The sequence below is a fragment of the Chiloscyllium plagiosum genome, unplaced genomic scaffold (assembly GCF_037043375.1).
Source record: "Chiloscyllium plagiosum isolate Xiang-an unplaced genomic scaffold, Cpla_swu_hap1 HiC_scaffold_9, whole genome shotgun sequence".
Classification (NCBI taxonomy): Eukaryota; Metazoa; Chordata; class Chondrichthyes; order Orectolobiformes; family Hemiscylliidae; genus Chiloscyllium; species Chiloscyllium plagiosum.
In genome coordinates, this window is record NW_028270147.1 from 96,345,937 (window position 1) to 96,368,751 (window position 22,815).

The 22,815-nt window shown below is 42.4% G+C and overlaps 1 protein-coding gene across 2 annotated transcripts in view; it reads left to right on the top strand.

Moving 5' to 3' along the window:
* The window catches only part of LOC122554626 (solute carrier family 53 member 1-like), a 332,318-nt gene that overhangs the window by 199,518 nt on the left and 109,985 nt on the right, over window positions 1–22,815 (top strand). For both annotated transcript variants that reach the window (XM_087990928.1, XM_043699948.2), the window contains exon 4: window positions 4,094–4,314. In XM_087990928.1, the coding sequence (XP_087847054.1) occupies window positions 4,094–4,314 (221 nt within the window). The remainder of the gene's footprint in view (window positions 1–4,093; window positions 4,315–22,815) is intronic.

Below are 22,815 nucleotides of genomic sequence, written 5' to 3' on the forward strand. Positions count from 1 at the left end.
TAATACCACAAGATTCATATTTTCATCAAGAGAAGATCAGCAGTCTGACAGCTTTGGTTGCCACATGGTAATTTTTGTACTTTTGTCATTGAACTAGATGCAGAGAAACTTTCTCCAAATTAAACATTAGGAGAAACTAAACCCATTGATTTCGGTGCCCACTCCAAATCCTATTCCCTAACTACAGATTCCATCACTATCACTTGCAACAAACCACAGTATCACATTTGATGCTGAAACGAACTTCCAGTTTTATTTGCATCATCGCAAAGTGTCTATTTCTATCTCCGTAACATCACTGGACTTGCCCATGGTTCACCTCATCTGCTGAAGGTTTCACTTGTGCACTTGTTAGCTCTAAACTCCACTATATCTGTGAAATCCTGGCTTGTCTCTCATACTTGCTTTCACAAAAGCTTACTAACATGATCTCCATCGGCTTGAGGTCATCAGAACCCTCTGCCCCAGCTCAGAGCAAGACCTGTCCTCTTATCATTCCTGTATTCACTGACTTATATTGGCCCCCAGATGAACATTTTAAAATTATAATATTTTAAGTATGTCTCCATGACATTGTCCCTGCCTCTCTCCACAAGCTCCTTCAGCCCACAAACCTCCGTGCTATCTGTATACTAATACTGCTCTCTTGATCATCCCTGATTTTAGTTTCTTTGCCATTGGTGGCTGTGTGTTTAGCTGCAAAGGCTTTAAGCTCTGGAAAGCTTTCCATTTCTCTCCCTCTCACTTCTTAAAATCTACCTGTTTGGTAAAATTTTGCTCATCTGACCTTTTGCTCATCCTTATATGGCTTGGTGTCATATTTTGTTTGATGACTCTCCTGTGAGGTGGCCTGGGATGTTCCATTACCCTGAAGGTCCTGTATAAATATAAGCTGTTGCAATGTACGTGAGATATGTTTCACAGCATCAGGGAGTTATTCCCTTGGTAATTCTAAAACACTCTGTTTTACCACTACAAATTTACATTGCAAGTGTTTCATTCTTTTTATGCTGGTGTGTTTAAACCATAATATGAATACTCGGTCACACTGTCATGCTTCCAGGTGAGCAGTTAAACATTTGGCGACCTCATGTGACAACCATAATAGAACTTGTCTTTTTTTCCAGTATAAAGTACTTTGACAAATTCACTGTCATTATTAGAAGAGATGGAATTTATAAATGTTGATCCTTAAAAATGCATTGACAGGCTGAAACAAGAATCTTAGCTTGTTTCCAAAAACCATGCAGATGTGATTCCTAACCGGTTCGCTAATAAGGCAGCACAAAGCTATTTGTGTTGTGGGACCAACTACTAGGGAAGGCAATTCATTCTGACAGATTTCTTCCTGAAGAGTAGTAGTTGAGGGAACTAGAGGGCAGCACCTCTGTGAAATACCTATCCTTTGTAGACCTAATGCACTACTGCTATTCCAAAAGCTTTGTCTACAAGCTTGCACTGGAAGAGAACATGTATCTCCATTTCAAATACCTGAGAGCTAGAGTTCCTTACCATTAGTACCTAACTTTATCGCTTCTTTCCATTGAAGTTAGCAACTTCAAAATACTCATCCAGATGCTTCTTAAAAGTTGAGTGTTTCTGCCTCCACCATCCTCTCAGGCAGCACATTCCATATTTGTACCACCCTCTGTGTAAAAAAACTTCCTTCTCATATCTCCTCTAAGCCACTTGCTCCTCACCTTATAGCCCACTGGTCTTAGACATCTGCCATGGGGAAAAGATTCCCACAATCTACCATCTGTGCTTCTCATACTTTTATACGCCTTATTCAGATGCCCCCCCTCAGCCTCCTCTGTTCGAGGAAAACAAGTCCAGCTTATGCAGTCGCTCCTCATAGCTGAAACTTTTCACCCCTGGCAATGTCTTCATGAATTTTCTTTGCACTCTCACCAGGGCAGTCACGTCCTTCTGAAAATGTGGTGATCAGAACCACTGGTAGTATTCAATCTGTGGTCGAACTAATGTTTTATAAAGTTGTAACAAGATTTCCTTACTCCTATATTCTATGCTTAACTACTGAAAGCAAGCATCCAATTTGCCGCCTTCACTACCTTACCTACCTGTGCCGATACCTTAAGGTATCAATGGACTTGTATACAAAGGTCTCTTTATTCCTCGGCACTTCCTAGAGGCCTACATTCAAGCGCATATACTTCCCTTACTAGATCTCCCAAAATGCATTATCTCCCATTTAGCAGAATTAAAACAACCGTCTACCATCACACTTTGCCACCTATTTGGAAGCCAATTTTGGATTCAGTTTGCCAACTTGCCATGAGGTTTTGTCAAAGACCTTATTAGAGTCCATATAAACCAGATAACTGCACTATCCTCATTAATATATTGTCACCTTTTCAAAAAACTAAATTATTCAGACAGGATCTCCTCCTTTCTCTAACAAATCTATGTCGACTGTTCCTGATCAACCCTGCCTTTCCAAGTATTGATTGACCCTGTCCTTCGGGATTTTTCCAATAATTTTCCTACTACTGACATAAAACTAATTGGTCTGTAATACTTGGCCCATCCCTGCTACTCTCCTTGAACAAAGGAACCACATTAGCTATCATCCAGTTATCTGGCACTTCACCTGTGACCAGCAAAGTATTAAATATCTCCACCAGGGGCCCAGCAATCTCCTCATATGCCTCCCAAACCAGCCTTGGATGCATCCCAGGGGATTTGTGCACCCATAACACAAGTTGGCAGTGGAGTAGCAGAACTGGAAACAGACTGTTTCCCGAGGCTCATCGGCTCCTGTCTGCTTATTTTTTTTTCTCTTCCATTTTTTTCTTTCATTTTTCTTCTGTTTGGAGTAGTTTACAGCGGGTTAGTCATCAGCATTGGTGCAGCAGCGAAAGCGGGCTGTGTGTGGCATGATATCAGCCTCTCAGCAGTTGGAGGTGGCACTAGCAGGCACAGTTCTCTGAGGCGGAAGCATTGGCAGCAGGTACGTCCTCCTGGCAGTAAGGGCTGGTGACTCCTCTAACAATCAGAGATGGCTGTGGCACTGGGGCTTTCAAGCTGGTGGTGTAGGTATGGCAGCATCTCAGAGGAGGGTGGCCTGAGCGTGACTGTTGGTGTGGCAGCCACCTGGTCTGGCAGCGGAGCCAAGGATTACTGGTTGCAGTAGGCCCAAATGGGGAATTCTGACATTGGAGGCAGCGGTGGTGGCATTGTGGTTTACCTGGAATGGGGACTCTGGGAATCGAGGCAACAGCAGAGCCAGGACTCCTGGTTACAGTTACAGTAGGCCTAGAACTGGATTATCAATGAGGTGGTGCCAGCAGCTCCTTGTTGCAGTAGGCCAGAGCCAGGGGCTATTGGTCATCAGTGAGGCAGCGGCGGCAGCAAAATTGCTGGTTGCAGGGCCAGTGTGGGGTCAGTACAGGACTTAGCAGTAACATCAGCGAGACAGGCCCAGCGACAAAGCAATGGCATCTGAAGAGTGGTGACTCCTACGTTGGTGGGTCTGGCACAGGTGGTGACTGTCTTAGCGTTCTACATCTGATTGGGCTTTGCTCCCACCTATATATATGTTCAGTGCTCCATCTTCCTGACAAATCAGTTTAAAATCTCCCCAGCAGCTGAGCAAACATCCCAGCAAGGATATTGGACCCATTCCAGTTCATGTGCAATCTGTCCATCTTGTACAGGTCCCACCTACCCCAGAAATTGTCCCAATGGTCCAAAAATCTAATTCCCTCCCTGTTGCACAGTCTCTTTAGTCACATGTTCATCTGACCATGTTCGGAAGAGTCGTCATTGGACTCGAAACCTTAACTCTGTTTTCTCTCCACAGATGCTGCTAGACCTGAGTTTTTCCAGCAATTTGTTTTTGTTTCTGATTTCCAACATTTCCAGTTCTTTTGCTTTTTAGTTCCCGACATCTTCTCATTCAAGAATAATGGGTTCTGAAACAACGATGCCTGTAGCTGCCACATGGCTGAGTTCATAAATAGTGTTTATGGTAAAAAGGAAGCTCATGAATTAAAGTAAGGACAATTCTAGGGAAGGTAGTGCAAGTATTGTAAAGGAACTGTTCTAATGAGATTGTTTGTTTACTTTTTAGAAAAGCTTGCTGAGGCTCAGCGTAGATTTGCTACACTTCAGAATGAGCTGCAGTCAACACTTGAGGTGCAGATGGACCGCAATGCAGTTTCTAACTTACGCCAACGGAGGACTGTGTTCCCACTCTCCCATAAGGAACGTGTGCAGCATAGGAACATTCGTGACCTGAAGTTAGCTTTCAGTGAGTTCTACCTCAGCCTGATCCTGCTCCAGAACTACCAGGTAAGAAAGACCTGCTAATCCTGCTGTCTGCAGATGGAAATACATCATGATGCATTTCTGTCAGCATAAACACAGCTTCTACATGTGTGTTGACAACACCTAGGTTATATGAGAGTCTGGAGTCGTAGTTTACATCACAGTGTTGCCATCATGCTGATGGAAAATGACCTCTTGACCTTGTGGCACTTCAGCTATGTGTTTTTTCTATTTCCACAAGACCAGAATGTAGGAACAACAGTAGGATTTCAACCTTATTGGCCTGTTCTGCCATTCAGTTTGATCATTACAACTGCACCCATTCAGCTTGTTTGCAAGAGCTATGATATTGGATCTCAAAAATCATTCAGATCTGTTTTAAAATTATCGTTGATGTTCTGTGAAGTCAGAACTTAGACAGCCTTTTGTGATGTTCCATAACTTCATTCCAGAAAAGTCTGGCTCTGATCTTTAGCCTCTAACTCTTAGCTCAATAACCTGAGGAAATAGTTTCCCCTGGGAGTTAGTATAACATCACATATTCCTCTACCCACTGCATAGTCTCCTCTTCAAAAATTCAATCCAGTTTCTCAAGTATGGCCTACCCTTCTACAAATCCATACTGGTTCTCTCTGATCAATTGAAAATGTTCAAATCGTCTTCACTTACACACGTCAATAGTTTTCTGATAATGATTATTAGGTTGACTGTTCTATAATTCCCTTATTTTCTTCTTCACCTATTCTTAAATAGTGGAGTGGCCTATGCAATATTCTATGTAAAAGGGTCGTTCCTGAATTGAAAGAACCTTTGTAGGTTATGATTAGACAAAGTTTGTGAGAAGATTTGAAGACGGGATGAAACGTCTGCAACACAAATTTCCAGCTCGGCGAACACAACCACAATTATGATTAGACAATCTGCAATATTCTCGCCTGTTTCCTTTAAACCCTGGGTTACAAATTGTCTGGTCCTGTGGACTGTTGTTCTCTGGTACCATTATTTTTTCCATTGTTCTAATTTGCCTTATTAATTTGATGAAGTGCTGTCCCTGATTTGGGGTTAGTTTGTTGGGGTATCTGTTGTGTTATTCACTTCCTGAACTGTAAATACTGATACAAAATCAATTCAATATGTCTGCCATTTCTTATTTTCATTGACTATCACTGTTTTCAGTCTTCAAGGGAGCCACTTTTATCATGACCCCCCCTATTATTATCTAATATTGTAAACTTTTTGTGTTGATTTTGCTACCCCTTACCTCACTAGGTTGTCGGTGATGGATTTTTTTGGAGGTAAATTTCTTCAGCCAGTTTTTTTTTATTAAAAATTGGTTCTCTATCGCATTAACTCCATTTTTATATACCTCGCACTGATGGATCTCTTTTGCCAATGTTACTCATAAACGGATTTACCCCAGTTTTACTATGAACAGTCTCTGACAAGTTCCATTAAGATCATCTCATGTCTGCTTAAAATGTAAGGTGATCGCTAACTGATTCAATCCGACCTTTCTTCCATTTATTGAACCAGGGACGGCACTGCACCAAAACAAAAGTCAAATCAGAGTAATTACTCTAAGTACCAAAAGTGGCCAATGAGCTGACTTCTAGACCCCCCACCTGTGCAAATAGGGCTGATGATGTCAGCTAGCCGCAGAAGTTTTCAGGTTGTTTGCACTGCTGACATCTCACATACCGTTCTCAGTGATATCAGCATATACACAGATCGCCCCATCTCTACTTTGCTTTAGTTAATTTTTAACAGTAATGAATAATCGCGTTAGTATCCTCAACCACTTCCTTTCATGCTTCCTCCGAGCTGATCCAGACCGGGGCCTGAGCAGCAACATCATCTGGTCTGTTTCCTTTAGTCCCTTGGTGGTGATTCAGTGAGTTGGTGGGGATGGAACGATGACAGCTGCTGCTCCCACAATCCCCTGAAACTAGAAAAGCCTCACTTTGTGACATGGATAGTGCAATGCTATAGGTGAAACCATCCAAGTATGCTTAAGGTCTACAGCCCTAGCTGAATTGCAGTTTTTATTTTGTTTCTCAGCTTCTTGCAAGTCATCCAATTGCTTTCCTGATTGAAGGGGTGAAACTAGCACTTAGTGCAGTCATTATGAAAATTTCCATCACTTCCAAATAATGTTAGCTTCCAGTTTGTCCATGCACACTCTTTGTGCCACTTAGCAGTGGCATTTGAACCAGTGCAGCTGTCAAAAATAGCTTTATATCGTATGTAAGAAGTGAAGAAGGAACCCTACATCACTGACAAGCTGTCTTTACTCAATTTTATAATGGGCACAGAGCTCTTAAGGTCTTTCCCTTCTGTTTGATGCCCTGTAAACGCAAGGCTTAAACATGCTTTTTATTAAGAGTTTCTATTTGACTGAGAGATCCAGGTTAATCGACATCCAACAATCTACTCTGAAAACCTTGCTGACAGTTTGACAATTATCAGAAATTCCTCACAGTAGCTCAGCTAATCCACACCATTCAAAAGCAGTCAACAAATTCTAGACCTCATAATCCATCACATTCTTAAGCAAAAAAAGGCAATTCACCTTGTCTCAATGTCGAACAGATTCTTTTTTAAAAATGTCCCAGAATCAAGATGTACAAGATGATTAGGGGTTTAGATAGGGTTGACCATGAGAACCTTTTTCCACGTATGGAGTCAGCTATTACGAGGGGGCATAGCTTTAAATTAAGACGTGGTAGGTATAGGACAGATGTTAGGGGTAGATTCTTTACTCAGCGAGTCGTGAGTTCATGGAATGCCCTGCCAGTAGCAGTGGTGGACTCTCCCTCTTTATGGGCATTTAAACGGGCATTGGATAGGCACATGGAGGATAGTGGGCTAGTGTAGGTTAGGTGGGCTTGGATCGGCACAACATCGAGGGCCAAAGGGCCTGTACTGCGCTGTATTCTTCTATGTTCTATGTAATCTGGGTCTGTATCAGTAACAAAAACTCATCAATTCTTCTGTAAGCCATACACTATCTGCTTACCAGGTTTTCAGACAATCATAGAATCCGTACAGTGTTGAGCATGGCATTGAGTCCACACTTACCCTTTGAAGAGTATCCCGTCCAGACCCAGCCATGGCTAACCGACTTAGCCTGCACTTTCCTGGATACTATGGTCAATTTAGCATTACCATCTACCTAACCTATATATTTTTGGACTGTGGGAGGAAACCAGGGCACCCGGAGGAAACCCACACAGACATGAGGAGAATGTGCAAACTTCACACAGACAATCACCTGAGGCTGGAATTGAACCCTGGCATTGTGAGGCAGCAATACTAACCACTGAGACACCGTATCACACCATTTTATGGAAACTCACCCATTGGTTTTTGAGACATGTTGTTTACAGACGGCAAACATTACTTCGGTCATGTAGTAATTTTTGCATCGCTATCTACTGAGCTGAGATGTTCAGGGTGATATTTGGTGTTTAACGAAGTTGCAGACTTTTGGAACCTGGTGCGGCAACAGAAAGTGATTAGAATGAGTTTATTTTGAGGGTACGGTAAGGCTGTCTAGCACAATCTTGAAGTTAGCACGTTATGAGATGTAATGAATGCAGTTGGCATGATAAAGTTGAATACGAAATAGTATGATGGCCAGAGAAGGCTGGAGAGGAGAGAAGGATCGCAAGAGGGCGGCTGACTTTATTTTTTGTCCCGGAGCGAAGGGATGCGATATCAAAGCAGTGGAGCAATGTGTAATTTGTGGATAGGATTGTGTGTTATGGAGAAGTGAACATTGTCTGAGCCATCTCTAGAGGGTTGCAAGGCCTGGGACAATCCAAACAGTACAGATCCCCTTCTGCAGAGCAAATCTCACTATGCAGTCCCTTTGTGTTAATGATGCTTTTTCACCTTCAAATGAAACCTGAAATGAAAGATCACATATTGCCACTCATCTATTCTGAGGTCACCTGACCCTGGCATTTGGTTCCTCTTCAGTGCGTGAGGTCCAAGTGCCTGGCAATTGTTCTGATCATTGTACAGAAAATCAGAAATACCTACTACTGTGACCCTTAGCTTGGGAACCTGACACATTATTGATCAACAATGAAATTTCTCATGATACATTGCTACAAATCTTGTTAATTCAATATTATAGTTAGTTATTCAACATTTAAGGTTGGAGTTACACTTTCAGAGCTAGTTTTCTAATTGCTTTAAGCTGCTTGCTTTAAATATAAATTTTACAATTACAATGATTATTTATACCTTTCTGAGTGAGTACTTTGCTTGGAATGATTTCGCCAGTGTATCACATGGCCATAATCTACAGTTACTGCACTTTGTAGAATAGTCTCTGAGCAAACAGATAACACAAGTACACAGAGATATCGATTACAAAGCTAGCATTAACATATCAATCAGTTAGTCAATATTCTGTCATAAATAGATAACATGCCTGAGAAACTCAGCAAGTCTAGCTGTATCTGTGGAGAGGGATGCAGAGCTAATATTTTGAGTCCAACAGAGTTCTATCTCTACCATTGTGGAGAAGGTACAGAAGCCTGAACACATGCACCAACCAGTTTCAAACCAGTTTCTACCCTACTGTTGTTAGAATACTGAATGGTCCAACAAACTCTTAACATTCACCCCGTACCTGTGTTTTTGTTTTTGCTGCTGTTTACCTATTGTTTACTTATCTATGCTACTTAACTCTAATATGCCTGTCTTGCTCGCAAGACAAAGCTTTTCACTTTGCCTCGGTACACGTGACAATAATTTCAATTCAATTCTGAAAAAGAGTCACATCAAGCTTGAAACACTGGGTTCCGTTTCTTTTTCCACAGATTCTGCCAGACCTTCTGAGTTTCTCCAGTATTAATTTGCTGACTGAACGCCAGTATTATAATCTGACTTTATGCAGCCAAACTCCATTTGGGTGCAATCTGTATTGTTGTCCAGGGTCTTAGACTGCAAAGATTACACCAAGTGGTTCTCTGTCACTGATGAAAGTATTTTGCAATTTACGTACATGAACTGTTGAATTGTATCCATGGAATTATACACATTATATCACTGCATGTGATGGCATTGTGTTGTGTTAGCAAGCTGTTGCAATGGCCATATTTCAGTAGCTTACATTATTGTGCCTAATTGGGAGCTACTGCATTATTTCGAAAAAGGTGGTTAAAAAACTAAAATATTCCAGAAAGCCTTCAGTGTTTCAACATGAAATCCAGTTTTTTCAGTGAGAATGAATAGAATGTGTTTTTTCCTATGACATATGGTAGAGCTCACTCAGTTCTTTGAGATTGAGCTTGTGGAATACTTCCAGCATCTTATCAAGTACACAGAATTACATCCAAAGAATCCATTGATTGGTAACTTCTACAATTACTGTCCTTGTCATTATAAATTGTCCCAAACACTTGACAGAAATGCCGCCTGACTATATTTCACACTAAGCCATGAGATACTGTGACAGGTTAATTGACCAAAGAATTGGGTTTCAATGAGTACATTGAAGGAGGAGATAGGTAGAAAAATGAAGATGCTCAGGAAGGAAATTCAACAGGTGAAGGACGAGGCAGGTGAGAGCACACCAAATGATGCTAAAATGATGCACATTAAGGATGCATGAGAGACCAGACTTGGAGAACCCTGAAATCTTAAAACGATTTGTAGGAATACAGGCGGTTTGAGTTGGGAAGGATACCAACCATCAAGGGACTTTAAAACAACGATGAGAATTTTTAACTTGGAGGTGTTGCTAATTTGGAAATCTGTACAGTGCAGCAAGTACTGGGATGATGGTTCAACTTGGAATATGGCCAGCAGAATTTTGGATTAACTGAAATGCACAAGGAAACCACAGTGGGAGGCTCATCAAAAGAGCATTGGAATAGCTGAATCTAGAGGTAACAAAAGTATAGATGACAGTTTCAACAGCAGTTGAGTTGAGAGAACGATCAGGAGGTCTTGGGTAGTGGAGAGTATGTGCGGTCAGAAGCTCAGCTCAGTGTAACTTAGGACAGCAAGGTGACAAACAGCCTGGTTCAGCCGTACAATGACCAAGGACCTGGATGGTGTCATGAACTAGCAAAGAGAGTTTGTAGCAGGAAATGAAGCCAATGGCTTTAGTATTGTTAAATTTTTAGTTGAAAATGATTTTGCTTTCCTCGTTCTTGAAGCTGAATGAGCAGCATAGCAAATCAGACTGTAGAGAGGTCAAGAGAGATGGTGGTAAGATACAGGAGACAGTGAGGACTGCAGATGGTGGAAGCCAGAGTCATTAGATGTGAAGTTGCAAAAGCACGGCATCTGTGGAGCAGGAAAATCAAAGTTTCGGGACGAAACCCTCCTTCAGGACTGGATAGGTGGGATGGTGACAGGTAGATGCAGATAGGGAGTTATTGTGAATGGTCAGTGGGAAAGGTGGATCCGGTAGCTGAGTAGGAACATGGGCAGGTTAGGACAGGTCAGGGAGGTAAGGAGGAGGGGTGGAGTTAGACGTGGGATTAGGCTGAGGGAGGAGAGATTTTGAAGCTGGTGAAGTTGCTGTTGAGGCCATTGAGCTGTAAGCTTCCCAGGCAAAATATGAGGATGTGTTCCTTCAGTTTCTATATGGTCTCACTCTGACAGTGGAGGAGGCCAAAGATGGACATGTCACCAGGGGAGTGGGAGGGGGAATTGAAATGGATGGCAACCAGAAAGTTGGGTTGGTTGATGCATACAGAGTGCAGATAGTCTGCGAACCAGTCCCTGAGTCTGCATTTAGTGTCCTTGAATTAGAGACCACATCGGGAGCAATAGGTGAGGTTGGATGATGTGCAGGTGAATCTCTGTCAGATCTGGAATGAATGTTTAGGGCCTTGGATAGAGGTGAGTGGGGGGGGGGGGGGAGGAGGAGGAGGAGGAGGAGGAGGAGGAGGAGGAGGAGGAGGAGGAGGAGGAGGAGTGTGGGGGCAGGTGTTGCACCTCTTGTGGTTGCAGGGAAAGCTACCGGGTGTGATGGAGAGGTTAGTGGGGAGTGTAGAGTTGACGAGGGAGTTGCAGAATGAACGGTCCCTGCGGAGAGTGGACGGGTAGGGAAGGAAGTATCTTTTTGGTTGTGAGGTCAGATGGTGGAAATGTTGGAGGATGATGCGTTTGGAAATCATAGAATCCTAGGATCCCTAGAGTGTGTAAACAGTCCATTTGGCCCAACAAGTCCACACTGACCCTCCAAAGATTAACCCACCCACACCCATTCCCCTACCCTATTATCCTATATTTGCCGCTGACTAATGTCCTTAACCGACACATCCCTGAACACTATGGGCAATTTAGCATGGCCAGTACACCTATCCTGCACATTTTTGGATTGTGGGAGGAAACCGGAGCACCCAGAGGAAACCCACGAAGACATGGGAAGAATGTGCAAACTCCACACAGCCAGCTGCCCGAGGTTGGAATCGAACCTGGGTCCCTGGCGCTGTGAGGCAGCAGTGCTAACCACTGAGCCACCATGCTTGTTGTTGGGGTGATATGTGAAGATTATGGAGGTTCTATCCTTATTGTTGTGGGGAGAGGGTTTGAGGGCTGATGTTCGGGAGAAGCTTACAGCCCAATGGCCTCAACATCAATTTCAACAGTTTCAAAATCCCTTCCCCACCTTCCCCCCCCAAGGCTTATCTCATGTCTAGCCCTACCTCTCTTTCTCGCCTTCTGACCTGTCCTAACCTGTCCAACTTCATACTATCCACTCCACCCTTCCCACTGACCGATCACAATAACCTGTACCTGCACCTGCAGCCACATATCATGATCCTACCTATCCTTCCCCGCACCCCCCAAGCCCCACCCATAGTCCTGACAAAGGGTTTCAGCTGGCACTGTTGACTTTCATGCTCTGTAGGTGCTTTCTGACCTGATGTGCTTTTCTAGCTTTTCATCTATTGACACTGGTGGTAAGATACATTTGGCTGCAATCATTGTACATGTGGAGTCTACCTTTGTTTTCAAATGACGTCAGTCAGCGATAGCATGCCGGTAAAGAAGTAGAAAGGGACCAAGGAAATCATTGTGCTGAGGAGTTTGTCTTTTCTCTTGCCCCAGTAATTCCTAAACTTTCTTAAAATTTGATTGCTGGAGTCACAGAAGTGCCAGCAGCCTGCCAACCCGACTCTCGTAGGCCCTTCTTTATATCAAAGTCCACTTATGCTAAGTTATGCAGGACCTGTTCACTAAAGCTCAACCTCATTTAATGTTCAAACAAACTCGGACTTTTGGGATAATGAAATTCTGAAAACTCTTATTTAATTATTTGTTTAATAAAATAAGTGTAATCATCTGCAAATCAAAACAAAGAATAAATTAACATTACACTACAAACGTTATCTTTAGAAATGCATCTATTCACAGATCAGTTGAAGGTCTTGTAAGAACCAGTAACTGCAAGAAATTTGAAGAGTCACTCGAATCTCAATTTCATAAACATTAATTCCTTGTGACAGTAAAATGATTATTTACATGTAGCTTGTTGTTTAGAATTACAATCAACAGCAGAAACTTGCTTGTGGGACTTATAGCTCAATGAATGGGAATTGCTTTTATCGATCTAATCTCAGACGTGTTACTGATATGCAATTGTGGCTTCAAAAATAATCATTTGTCAGTGACAGCTATACCATAGCATTGAGCGAAGATGGTGCTGTGTGTGAATATTGCTCGACTTCAACTTTCACTTACGTGGTCTGAATAAATTCCTGTCAGTTGGAATGATTGGGAAAGACAGAGGATTTATGCAGTGTTCTTCAATAGCAATTCCAATCAAATCTAAAACTGTCAGTCATTGCAAAGTGGAAGGACAATTATGGACAAAGTGATAAATTGCAGAAGAATACAGATCAATAATGATGCCAGGCCGGTACAAGTAATAGTGAAAGAAAAGAAATAAGTTTGATGTAAGATCGCTACTGCACTCCCTACACTGTTCCTAGTTAGTACATAATACTCCCTACTGCACAGGTTTTGTTTGGGAAGGATAGAGAAATCCCAGAGGGTAGAGCTCCCTCCCCATTCCAGTACTGCTTTCAAAGTCTAAGTTTCTGGTTCCTCAAAGACGCAACTTTAATGCAATCATTAATCTTTGTGTTGGTCAACATCTGGACATAGATCCTGCAATTTTGTTGGCTGGTTGACTCCTTCCACATTTCAATGAAAGGGCCAGAATGGTCCTGTTAAGTAGGATGCTTTGACTCCTTTATTTCTTCGTTTGTTGTGAATGTTTGGACAAATGATAACAAGCATACACAAGCATGTTGCTGTAATCTCGAGAGTTGTAAGGAAAACTCGCAAATCATTATTGTAACAGAGGAATATAACTTTATGCTACCCACTCCCTCATTTAATTTTATACCGAATCTGTGATAAAATTGAATGTAGCCACCAATTGGAGATTATCGAATTGAACATATTGAATGTAGCACATCCTTAATGTTCTCGGTTAGGAGGTTACTTCTGTATTTATTTGTGACCTAATCTTTGGCAACTAACACTGGATTGTCACAGTGTAAACTGGACCAGAACAGTGTTGGTCAGCTAGAGAAAATGTGGCAGTGGCTTTGTGCATTCAGATATCCTACATCCATTAGTCTGAGGTGATGCACTTACGTGGGACAAATAAAGCAAGGGAGTACAACATGAATGGCTGGACCCTGGGAAACAGAGGATCAGAATGACCTTGGTGTTCATGTACACTGGTCCCTTAAGTTGTCAGGATATATGGATAAAGCAGTTAAGAAGGCATATAGGATACTTGCCTTTATTAGCTGGGGAATAGAGTTTAAGGTTCTGCTGGAATTGTATAGAATGTTGGTTAGGCCACAGCTTAAGTATTGTGGTGCTGTTCTGGAAATTACATTATAGGAGGGGTATGATTGTTCTGGAGAGGGTATGGGAAGATTTACACGGATGTTGCCTGGGCTGGAAAGTATCAGTTACGAAGAGAGATTGGACAGACTGGGATTGTTTTATTTAGAGCAGAGGAGGTTGAGAGGGGACATGATTGGGATGTGTCATGTTATCAGGGGCATAAACAGGGTAGACAGGAAAAACCTTCTCCCCTTGGATGGAGGGTTCAATTATGCCTGCGTTTAAGGATTTAAGGTAGGAAGCAGAAGGTTTGGAGATGAGAGGAAAATCTTTTTCACCCCGAGGGTGCTGGGAATCTGGAACTCACTGCCTGTAAGGGGGATGGGGCAGAAACCCTCAGAACACTGAAGAAGTATTTAAATGTTCACTTGCAGTACCAAGGCCTACACAACTATAGATCAAGTGCTCGAAAATGGGATTAGAATAGTTAGGTGGTGTTTTTGACCATTGTAGACTCAGTGCACTGAAAGGCCTTTTTCTGTGTTCTTGGTGAAAAATTGCCCATCATGAGCAGTATCGTTGAGTTGTTAAAAACCCCTCTCTGTTAAGGTTTTGTATTTTCTTGGGGACAGCTCATGTTGTGCAGCAGATGAACTGACAAGTCATGGAGGCTGAACAGCTGAACATAAGTAAAGGGGTTTTCCTTTGAAGAATAAGTTGCAATAACCCATGAAGAATTAAGATCATTTCCAGTTCAAGGGATTATCACCGTTCTGCCATCTCATGGCTTCAGAGCAGTGGGCAGGGCTGTTTGCATTCCCGAGTGCCATTTAGGATTATCTCTAATCCATATTTAGTCATGGGTGCTGTACTCTCAGAAATTGAAGCCAGTGGAGATAAGGACCTTCAGCCTATAGAAGAACAAAAAAACCATCAGGCATCAGGGAACTGCAGGAGAGGTATCAGGGATACAAAGAAAATATTATCCTGAATACACGATAAACAGGGAAGATGTGCTTCTGTTCGCCGAGCTGGGAATTTATGTTGCAGACGTTTCATCCCCTGTCTAGGTGACATCCTCAGTGCTTGGGAGCCTTCTGTGAAGCGGTTCTGTGATCTTTCCTCCAGCATTTGTAGTGGTTTGAATCTGCTGCTTCCGGTTGTCAGTTCCAGCTGTCCGTTGCAGTGGTCGGTATATTGGGTCCAGGTCGATGTGCTTATTGATTGAATCACATACGAACAACTCCAGTTCCTGCATGAATGCTGAAAGAATCGAATCCTTCCACCATGTGTCAGATATAGACCACCAGTCAACAACTCACAAGCCAGGGACACAGCCAGACAGAACGGATTCAGGATGATCCAGGTAATGATTACAGACGCGCACAACAGGGTTCACAAATACAGACAAGAAATTGCACGCCAAAAATCGTTAATTTCAAAAACCACTAATCAGGAATGGACCCGGACCATAGAACAGGCTGTCACCATAGGACAGAACAGGACAACACACCGCAAAAAACGGCACTAAAAGAAAAAATGGCCAAACTAACACACAACAAAGAGGACACCACAACACACACCTGGGTTAAAAACCTCTCCCACAGACAGCTCTCAGACACGTAAAGAACAATACTGGCCAAGGAACTCAACTACAACCACAGAGACGCCAAGACAGCAGACTTCCTAGGAGCACTAGAATGCACACTCAGGAACAATGGACTGACAGAAGAGACACGACAAACAGTGAGGCAAAGTATCGTACCTTTGATAACAAGGAAAAGAGAAACACATAACCTCAACACCAAGGAGAGGGAAGCACTAAAATCACTAAGAAACGATAAGAACATAATCATACTACCAGCAGACAAAGACAGAATGACGGTCATCCTGGACAAAGCAGAGTACATCCAAAAAGCGCAACAACTACTTGCAGATACCAACACCTACCAAAAGAGGGAGTTTGACCCCACCCCACAGCTCACCAATAGGATAAACAACACACTGAGGAACCCACAAAAAAACGGACAGATAACAAGGTTTGACCTGGAATGAAACCTGAAAGCAACAACACCCCCAGATTCTATGGACTACCTAAAGTGCACAAACCAGACATCCCACTCAGACCCATAGTATCACTACCAGGGACACCATCATACAAACTGGCCAAAGAACTACAACAGAAACTGAAACACCTGATCAGCGGATCCCGACACTCTATACAATCAACACAGGAATTCTTGGACATCATCAGAAATATACACATAGACAAGGAAGAAACCATGGTCTCATTTGATGTAACGGCACTGTTCACCTCTATCGACAAAACCCTAGCCAGAGAAACAATAGCCAACCTGCTGGACATACAGAACAGACAACAGCACGTTGAACCTATCAACAAAGACGGCATACTCAAACTACTGGACCTGTGCCTCACAACACACTTCACATTCAACAACCAAATATATGAACAAATCAACGGCACACCCATGGGCTCACCCATCTATGGACTCATAGCAGAAGCGGTAATGCAAAGATTAGAACAAACATTCTTAACGCAAATTCAACCCAAACTCTGGGTCAGATATGTGGATGACACCTTTGTAATCATTAAAAACACAGAAATAGAGAACACACACCGGATCATCAACGCCACACTCTCAGGAATCCGATTCACTAGAGAGGAAGAAAAGGACAACCAACTCCCATTCCTAGATGTGATGGTACAGAGAACACCTAACGGAGAATTCACCACAAAGGTATAGAGGAAAGTCACACACACAGACCAAGTCCTGAACTACGAAAGCAACCACCCCAACACACACAAGAAGTTGCATCAAAACACTATTCAAAAGGGCCACAACACACTGCAGTACACCAGAACCGCTAAAAGAGGAAGAAGAACACCTATACAATGTATTAGTCAAAAACGGATATCCGCGCAATTTCATCAACAGTTGCCTAAGGGAAAGACAACGGAACGAGGACATGCCGCAACCCAAAGGACTAGCCACACTACCATACATCAAGAGCATTTCCGAACTGACAGCCAGACTACTGCGACCACTAGGATTCATAACAGCACACAAACCAACAGCCACACTCAGACAACAACTCACCAGAACGAAGGACCCGATACCCAACATGAGCAAAACTAATGTAGTGTACAAAGTCCCATGCAAGGACTGCACAAAACATTACATAGGACAAACGGGAAGACAGCTAACGATCCGCATCCATGAACAGCAACTAGCCACGAAACGACACAACCAGCTATCCTTAGTAGCCACACACGCAGATGACAAGCAACATGTGTTCGACTGGGACAACACTACTATTATAGGACAAGCCAAACAGAGAACAGCCAGGGAATTCCTAGAGGCATGGCACTCGTCCACCGATTCAATCAATAAGCACATCGACCTGGACCCAATATACCGACCACTGCAACGGACAGCTGGAACTGACAACCGGAAGCGACAAATTCAAACCACTACAAATGCTGGAGGAAAGATCACAAGTGTTTCATAGGAGGCTCCCAAGCACTGAGGATGTCACCTAGACAGGGGATGAAACGTCTGCAACACAAATTCCCAGCTCGGCGAACATAACCACAACAACGAGCACCCGAGCTACAAATCTTCTCACAAACTTTAAACAGGGAAGAGGCAAAGGATATTTATAGATGACTCAGTACCAGTGTGAAAGAGGATTTTCACCCTTCAGACAGGTCATAGCTACCTTTTGTCTTCTCAGCATGGATCTGAATACAGTCTTAAAGTAGCTACATACCTCTGCAGCTGCCCGTGACAGCTGCCTCCTTTTTCATTAAGGAGAAAGTGAGGACTGCAGATGCTGGAGATCAAAGCTGAAAATGTGTTGCTGGAAAAGCACAGCAGGTCAGGCAGCATCCAAGGAACAGGAGAATCAACGTTTCGGGCATGAGCCCTTCTTCAGGAATGAGGAAAGTGTGTCCAGCAGGCTAAGATAAAAGGTAGGGAGGAGGGACTTGGGGGAGGGCCGTTGGAAATGCGATAGGTGGAAGGAGGTTAAGGTGAGGGTGATAGGCCGAGGTGGGGGCGGAGACGTCAGGAAGAAGATTGCAGGTTAGGAAGGTGGTGCTGAGTTCAAGGGTTGGGATTAGACAATGTGGGGGGAGGAAGAGCGCCTCATCTTCAGCCTAGGAATCCTCCAACCATAAGGGATGAACTCAGATTTCTCCAGTTTCCTCATTTCCCCTCCCCCTACCTTGTCTCAGTCCCAACCCTCAAACTCAGCACCAGCTTCCTAACCTGCAATCTTCTTCCTGACCTCTCCGCCCTCACCCCCACTCCGGCCTATCACCCTCACCTTAACCTCCTTCCACCTATCGCATTTCCAATGCCCCTCCCCCAAGTCCCTCCTCCCTACCTTTTATCTTAGCCTGCTGGACACACTTTCCTCATTCCTGAAGAAGGGCTCATGCCCGAAAGGTCGATTCTCCTGCTCCTTGGATGCTGCCTGACCTGCGCTTTTCCAGCAACACATTTTCAGCTCCTTTTTCATTAAGTCTGGCTAACATATCAAATTCAGAACTGATGTAGGCATCACAGGCTCGGTGTGCAAGGGTCCAGTGCTTTTACCAATCAGCCCTGCAATATTCCATTGCAAGTGTCTTGGCCATTTTAGCCCTTCAGAGGAGTGGTGAACCCTGGGGACAGCGAGGCCCTGGAAGAGTCAGTGAAGCAACAAGAGAAGAGGCAGAATTGGAGACAGGTGAAATTATCTAAATAGTGAGATGCTGCTGCTGCTGCATAATGAGGTGGCCTCGTCCTATCTCCAGTTCATCAATGGCATCTTGTAACCCTGTGATGCAGTGGAACAGACTTTGCCACAAACTCCATTCCTCTAGAAAACCAGCAGGCTTAGTGATGACTGCCTGAATCAGTACCCAGCTTCATCTGACTCACCTCCATTCTTGACCCCACTAGCTTTATTAAAGAAACTATTTCCATCTCAATGATCTCCCACAAAAATGTGAGTCAGTTTCCCAACAGAAACAGATTTGTAAGATTAACAGATCTAGTTACAATTTCCTGTCTGTGAAAATCCAGTGCCTATTTTTGGTCTCCTACCCAAAAAGTAGATGTATTTTTTTCTATGTTTGCCTTTTAAAATGCTTTCAAATTCTGAAGAACTCTAATCAGTCCACTTGTGTGTCAAAAACAAAACATCTTCATGTTTAGTTTTCTGTCAGAGATGGAAACGTAGTTCTGGTTTCATCCTTGTAAATCCTTTTTATATTTAATACAGTTCTTGTATTTCCATTTCTTCTTCTACCCAGCATAGCTGCCTACTTTAATGCCGGTGTGTGCCTGTTTACTCCTAGCTGTCCAGTAAATCTTTGCATCAAATTGTCTTATCTAATCACTTTGTCCCACCCCAGGCCAAGTCTTCCTTTTTTTAATCCTGGCTGGTACTAATCTCTGATGCTGATTCTTTTTCAACCAAAGTGTTGGCCAGCCATCTGAGATTGTCTAGGAGTTTCCAGGAATTAGTCATCCATCTCCTGGATATTGCTGCAAACTAGAAAGGAAGTCAAGGGCCCTAAATAAAATTGGTTGTTTCCATTTTCTTTTAGTACTTCCTGCTAATTCATTTTCAAAAACAAAAGGTGGTTTAGATAGGACAGCAGGACATCAGGTCCAAATATTTTGAAAAACGCATTCAGCCAGAGTTGGAGCTCCATACTTCTATGATTATTTAATCTCACTGTGCACTTTGTTTTATTTCACTGCATGCTGTTCCATTTATTTTAGTTTACCCCAGATTGCTACTGTTTCCTGGATAATAAATATGGTGGCAAAATTACAAGGGTTGCTGATATCTACTTTCTTCAAACATCAAAGCATTGTAATGCCATTTGTTTCCACGTTCTTGCACTCCATTAGTAGATGTCTTCAACTTCTTTCTCTTTGATATATTTGCTATCCACTCAACCCTGGAACAGAATCCCACAGTGTTATAGCTCTCTAAAAGAAGGTTCTCCTGCCCTCTGATCCACATCTCTTGCATTTATCATGTCTGCCTGCTTTCCTGAAACCACGACTACAGGAAACCATCTGCTTTTAGCAAACATGCTCCTTTGGCAGGGTCTTGTTCTAGTAACAAAAAAGCTTAATTCTCTAATATTTTCTCATTCTGAGTAGCAATCCAATGAAATACAAACAGCAAGTTCTTGAATGCACTGCCAGGGACTGAAAGAGAAAATGAACATTTCTGAATGAAATCCTTTCTTCAAATTGAAATTGTAAGCAGAGCATCTTACACTTGTAAATAAAACAAAACAGATGAGCAGGTAAGGTGAAAAATACAACATGATGTTTGCTATTTTACAGCTCACAGAGGACCTGCACACTGAAAAACACCCAATAAAAAGATTGATTCAATTAGTAGCAAAATCTATGATTTTTTCCTTTTAATTTATTCATTCATGGGATGTAGATATTGATAGCATTTGATGGCCAGTATTTACTACCTATCTCTAATCAGCCTTGGGAAGGTAGTAACCACCAGGTCCATTTGAGGTAGGCAACTTGGACTGTGCTGTTAGGAACCAGCTCAGTGATGATGAAAGAAATGATTTTACTTTCACAGATACAATTGAGTGTCAGGCAAAGACTAAGGAGGATAATTTCTGATGTCTTGTAACTATCAGGATAAAGAAAAATAATTACAGTTTCACCATAAGTATCAAAATACAGCAAATTTTGAAAAGAATTGTCAATTCCATGCATATTAATGTAAATTAAAGTGAAATTACTGGCCATTTGATGAATCCTGCAGTAACATTGCTATCAATATTCTGAAGTGCAGTGCTAGTTCAATCACTGCAGAACATTTTTATTAATATGCCACTAAATAATTATGAGGATAAGAGGGAATTCAAAAACTTAATCTCTCTGTGGAATAACAGATTCCTAGGAATGGAAATATTGTTGTTTGGGTGGGGTGTGGTGAAGACTTACCGTCTTTTGGGATTTCTGTTTCCTAGTTGCTACAAGGAGAGTTTAACTCAACCAGGTCTGGGGTACTTTTAAGGCCAGTGGAGATTTACAACTGCACGTCAAACAAAAAGAGTCTGCCTATAGTTCGGCAGCCTTCCCTTCCCTTCCTTATCTGTGATTTCTTCAAACCAACTGCACCAAGCAGGAAAAGAAATGTAAATTTGCTGTTGAAATTTAATGCAGGCAGATGCAAGGTACTGCCCACAAGAAACAATGTGAGATATTGGTAGATTGGGCTCATTGTGCAACTAAACCATTGGTTAACAATACCAATAGAATATTGAACTATGCTTTTGAGGGGATTGGCAAAAGAACCAGAAACTCTGTGAAAAATTTAGACAGTAACTTTTTTTTGTAGAATATGTTTCCTGATGAGATTATGGAAGCACATTCAATATTAACTTTTGAAAGGAAATTAAATAAATAATTGTCAGAAAAGGATTTACAGAGGAAAGTCAGGAAAAAGGGTCAAACTTGGACTGCTCTTTTAAAGACCAGCATGAGCACAGGGAGCCAGATGCCTGCCTGTTGCACTGTATCATTAACACATTCTGTGAAAACATCCCAACAGCCAAGTTAAAGTCAGAGGACAGTGTAATCAAACTATACAATGCTCTAGTCAACTCCAACTCAAGTACTGTGGCTAATTCTTGTCACTGAGATACAAGGGAACCATTGAAATAGGCCATGTAGAGAAAAATCACGAGTCTGATTGCAACGTCAGAGGTCTAAACTGGGAAGAAAGATTGGATTGCATTTAGGCTTTCAGCTTGTAAAGAAGAGTTGCAGAGAGTTCAGACAATGAGGTGGACAAGGTAAGTTTGAGAAGTTAACTCGAAATCTCTTGCAGTTGAGAGGTTAAACTAGCTGATCGGGTAAATTTAAGATTGATATGAGGAAGGTGCTCTCCACTCAATGCAACTACACATTATAGACTCCTGGATGGATGAGGAGAAACATAAACCCTGCATTTAAGTCAGAGCTGAAAAATGTGTTGCTGGAAAAGCGCAGCAGGTCAGGCAGCATCCAAGGAGCAGAAATGAAGGGCTCATGCCCGAAACGTCGATTTTCCTGCTTCTTGGATGCTGCCTGACCTGCTGCGCTTTTCCAGCAACACATTTTTCAGCTCTGATCTCCAGCATCTGCAGTCCTCACTTTCTCCTGCATTTAAGTCAACCAAGTTGGGAGCTGTGTTGTGAAAACTTTCAGCTTTCTGGTGAGTTGGATTAAGATGCTCCAAATTGCTTACCTCTCTTGTAATTTCCTTGCAATGTTCTGAATTTAATTTTAAAGTTAACAACAATATTAATGTGTTGATGTCTCCATACAGATTTTTAGAGTATTTTGATTTCAAAAAAACTTCTCTTTTCAACTCTTTGTCAATATTCTGTATGTCATCGATGGTATGGGCAATTAGCTTTGCAGAAGAGAGAGATTCTCGAACCCCTAGGACCTTACCATTAAGTATATAAGTCTATACAGTTGTACTTTTTAAGGAACAGTCAGAATCCCTGCTGGTTATTTGGTAATCACTATTTATTTATGCTCTCCAGTGGGGAAAGATATGGCATTTTAACATGTTAACTGTATTTAATCACTCCAGGGTCTCAGCTGCAGTTCGGGTCTCAGCTGCGGTTGC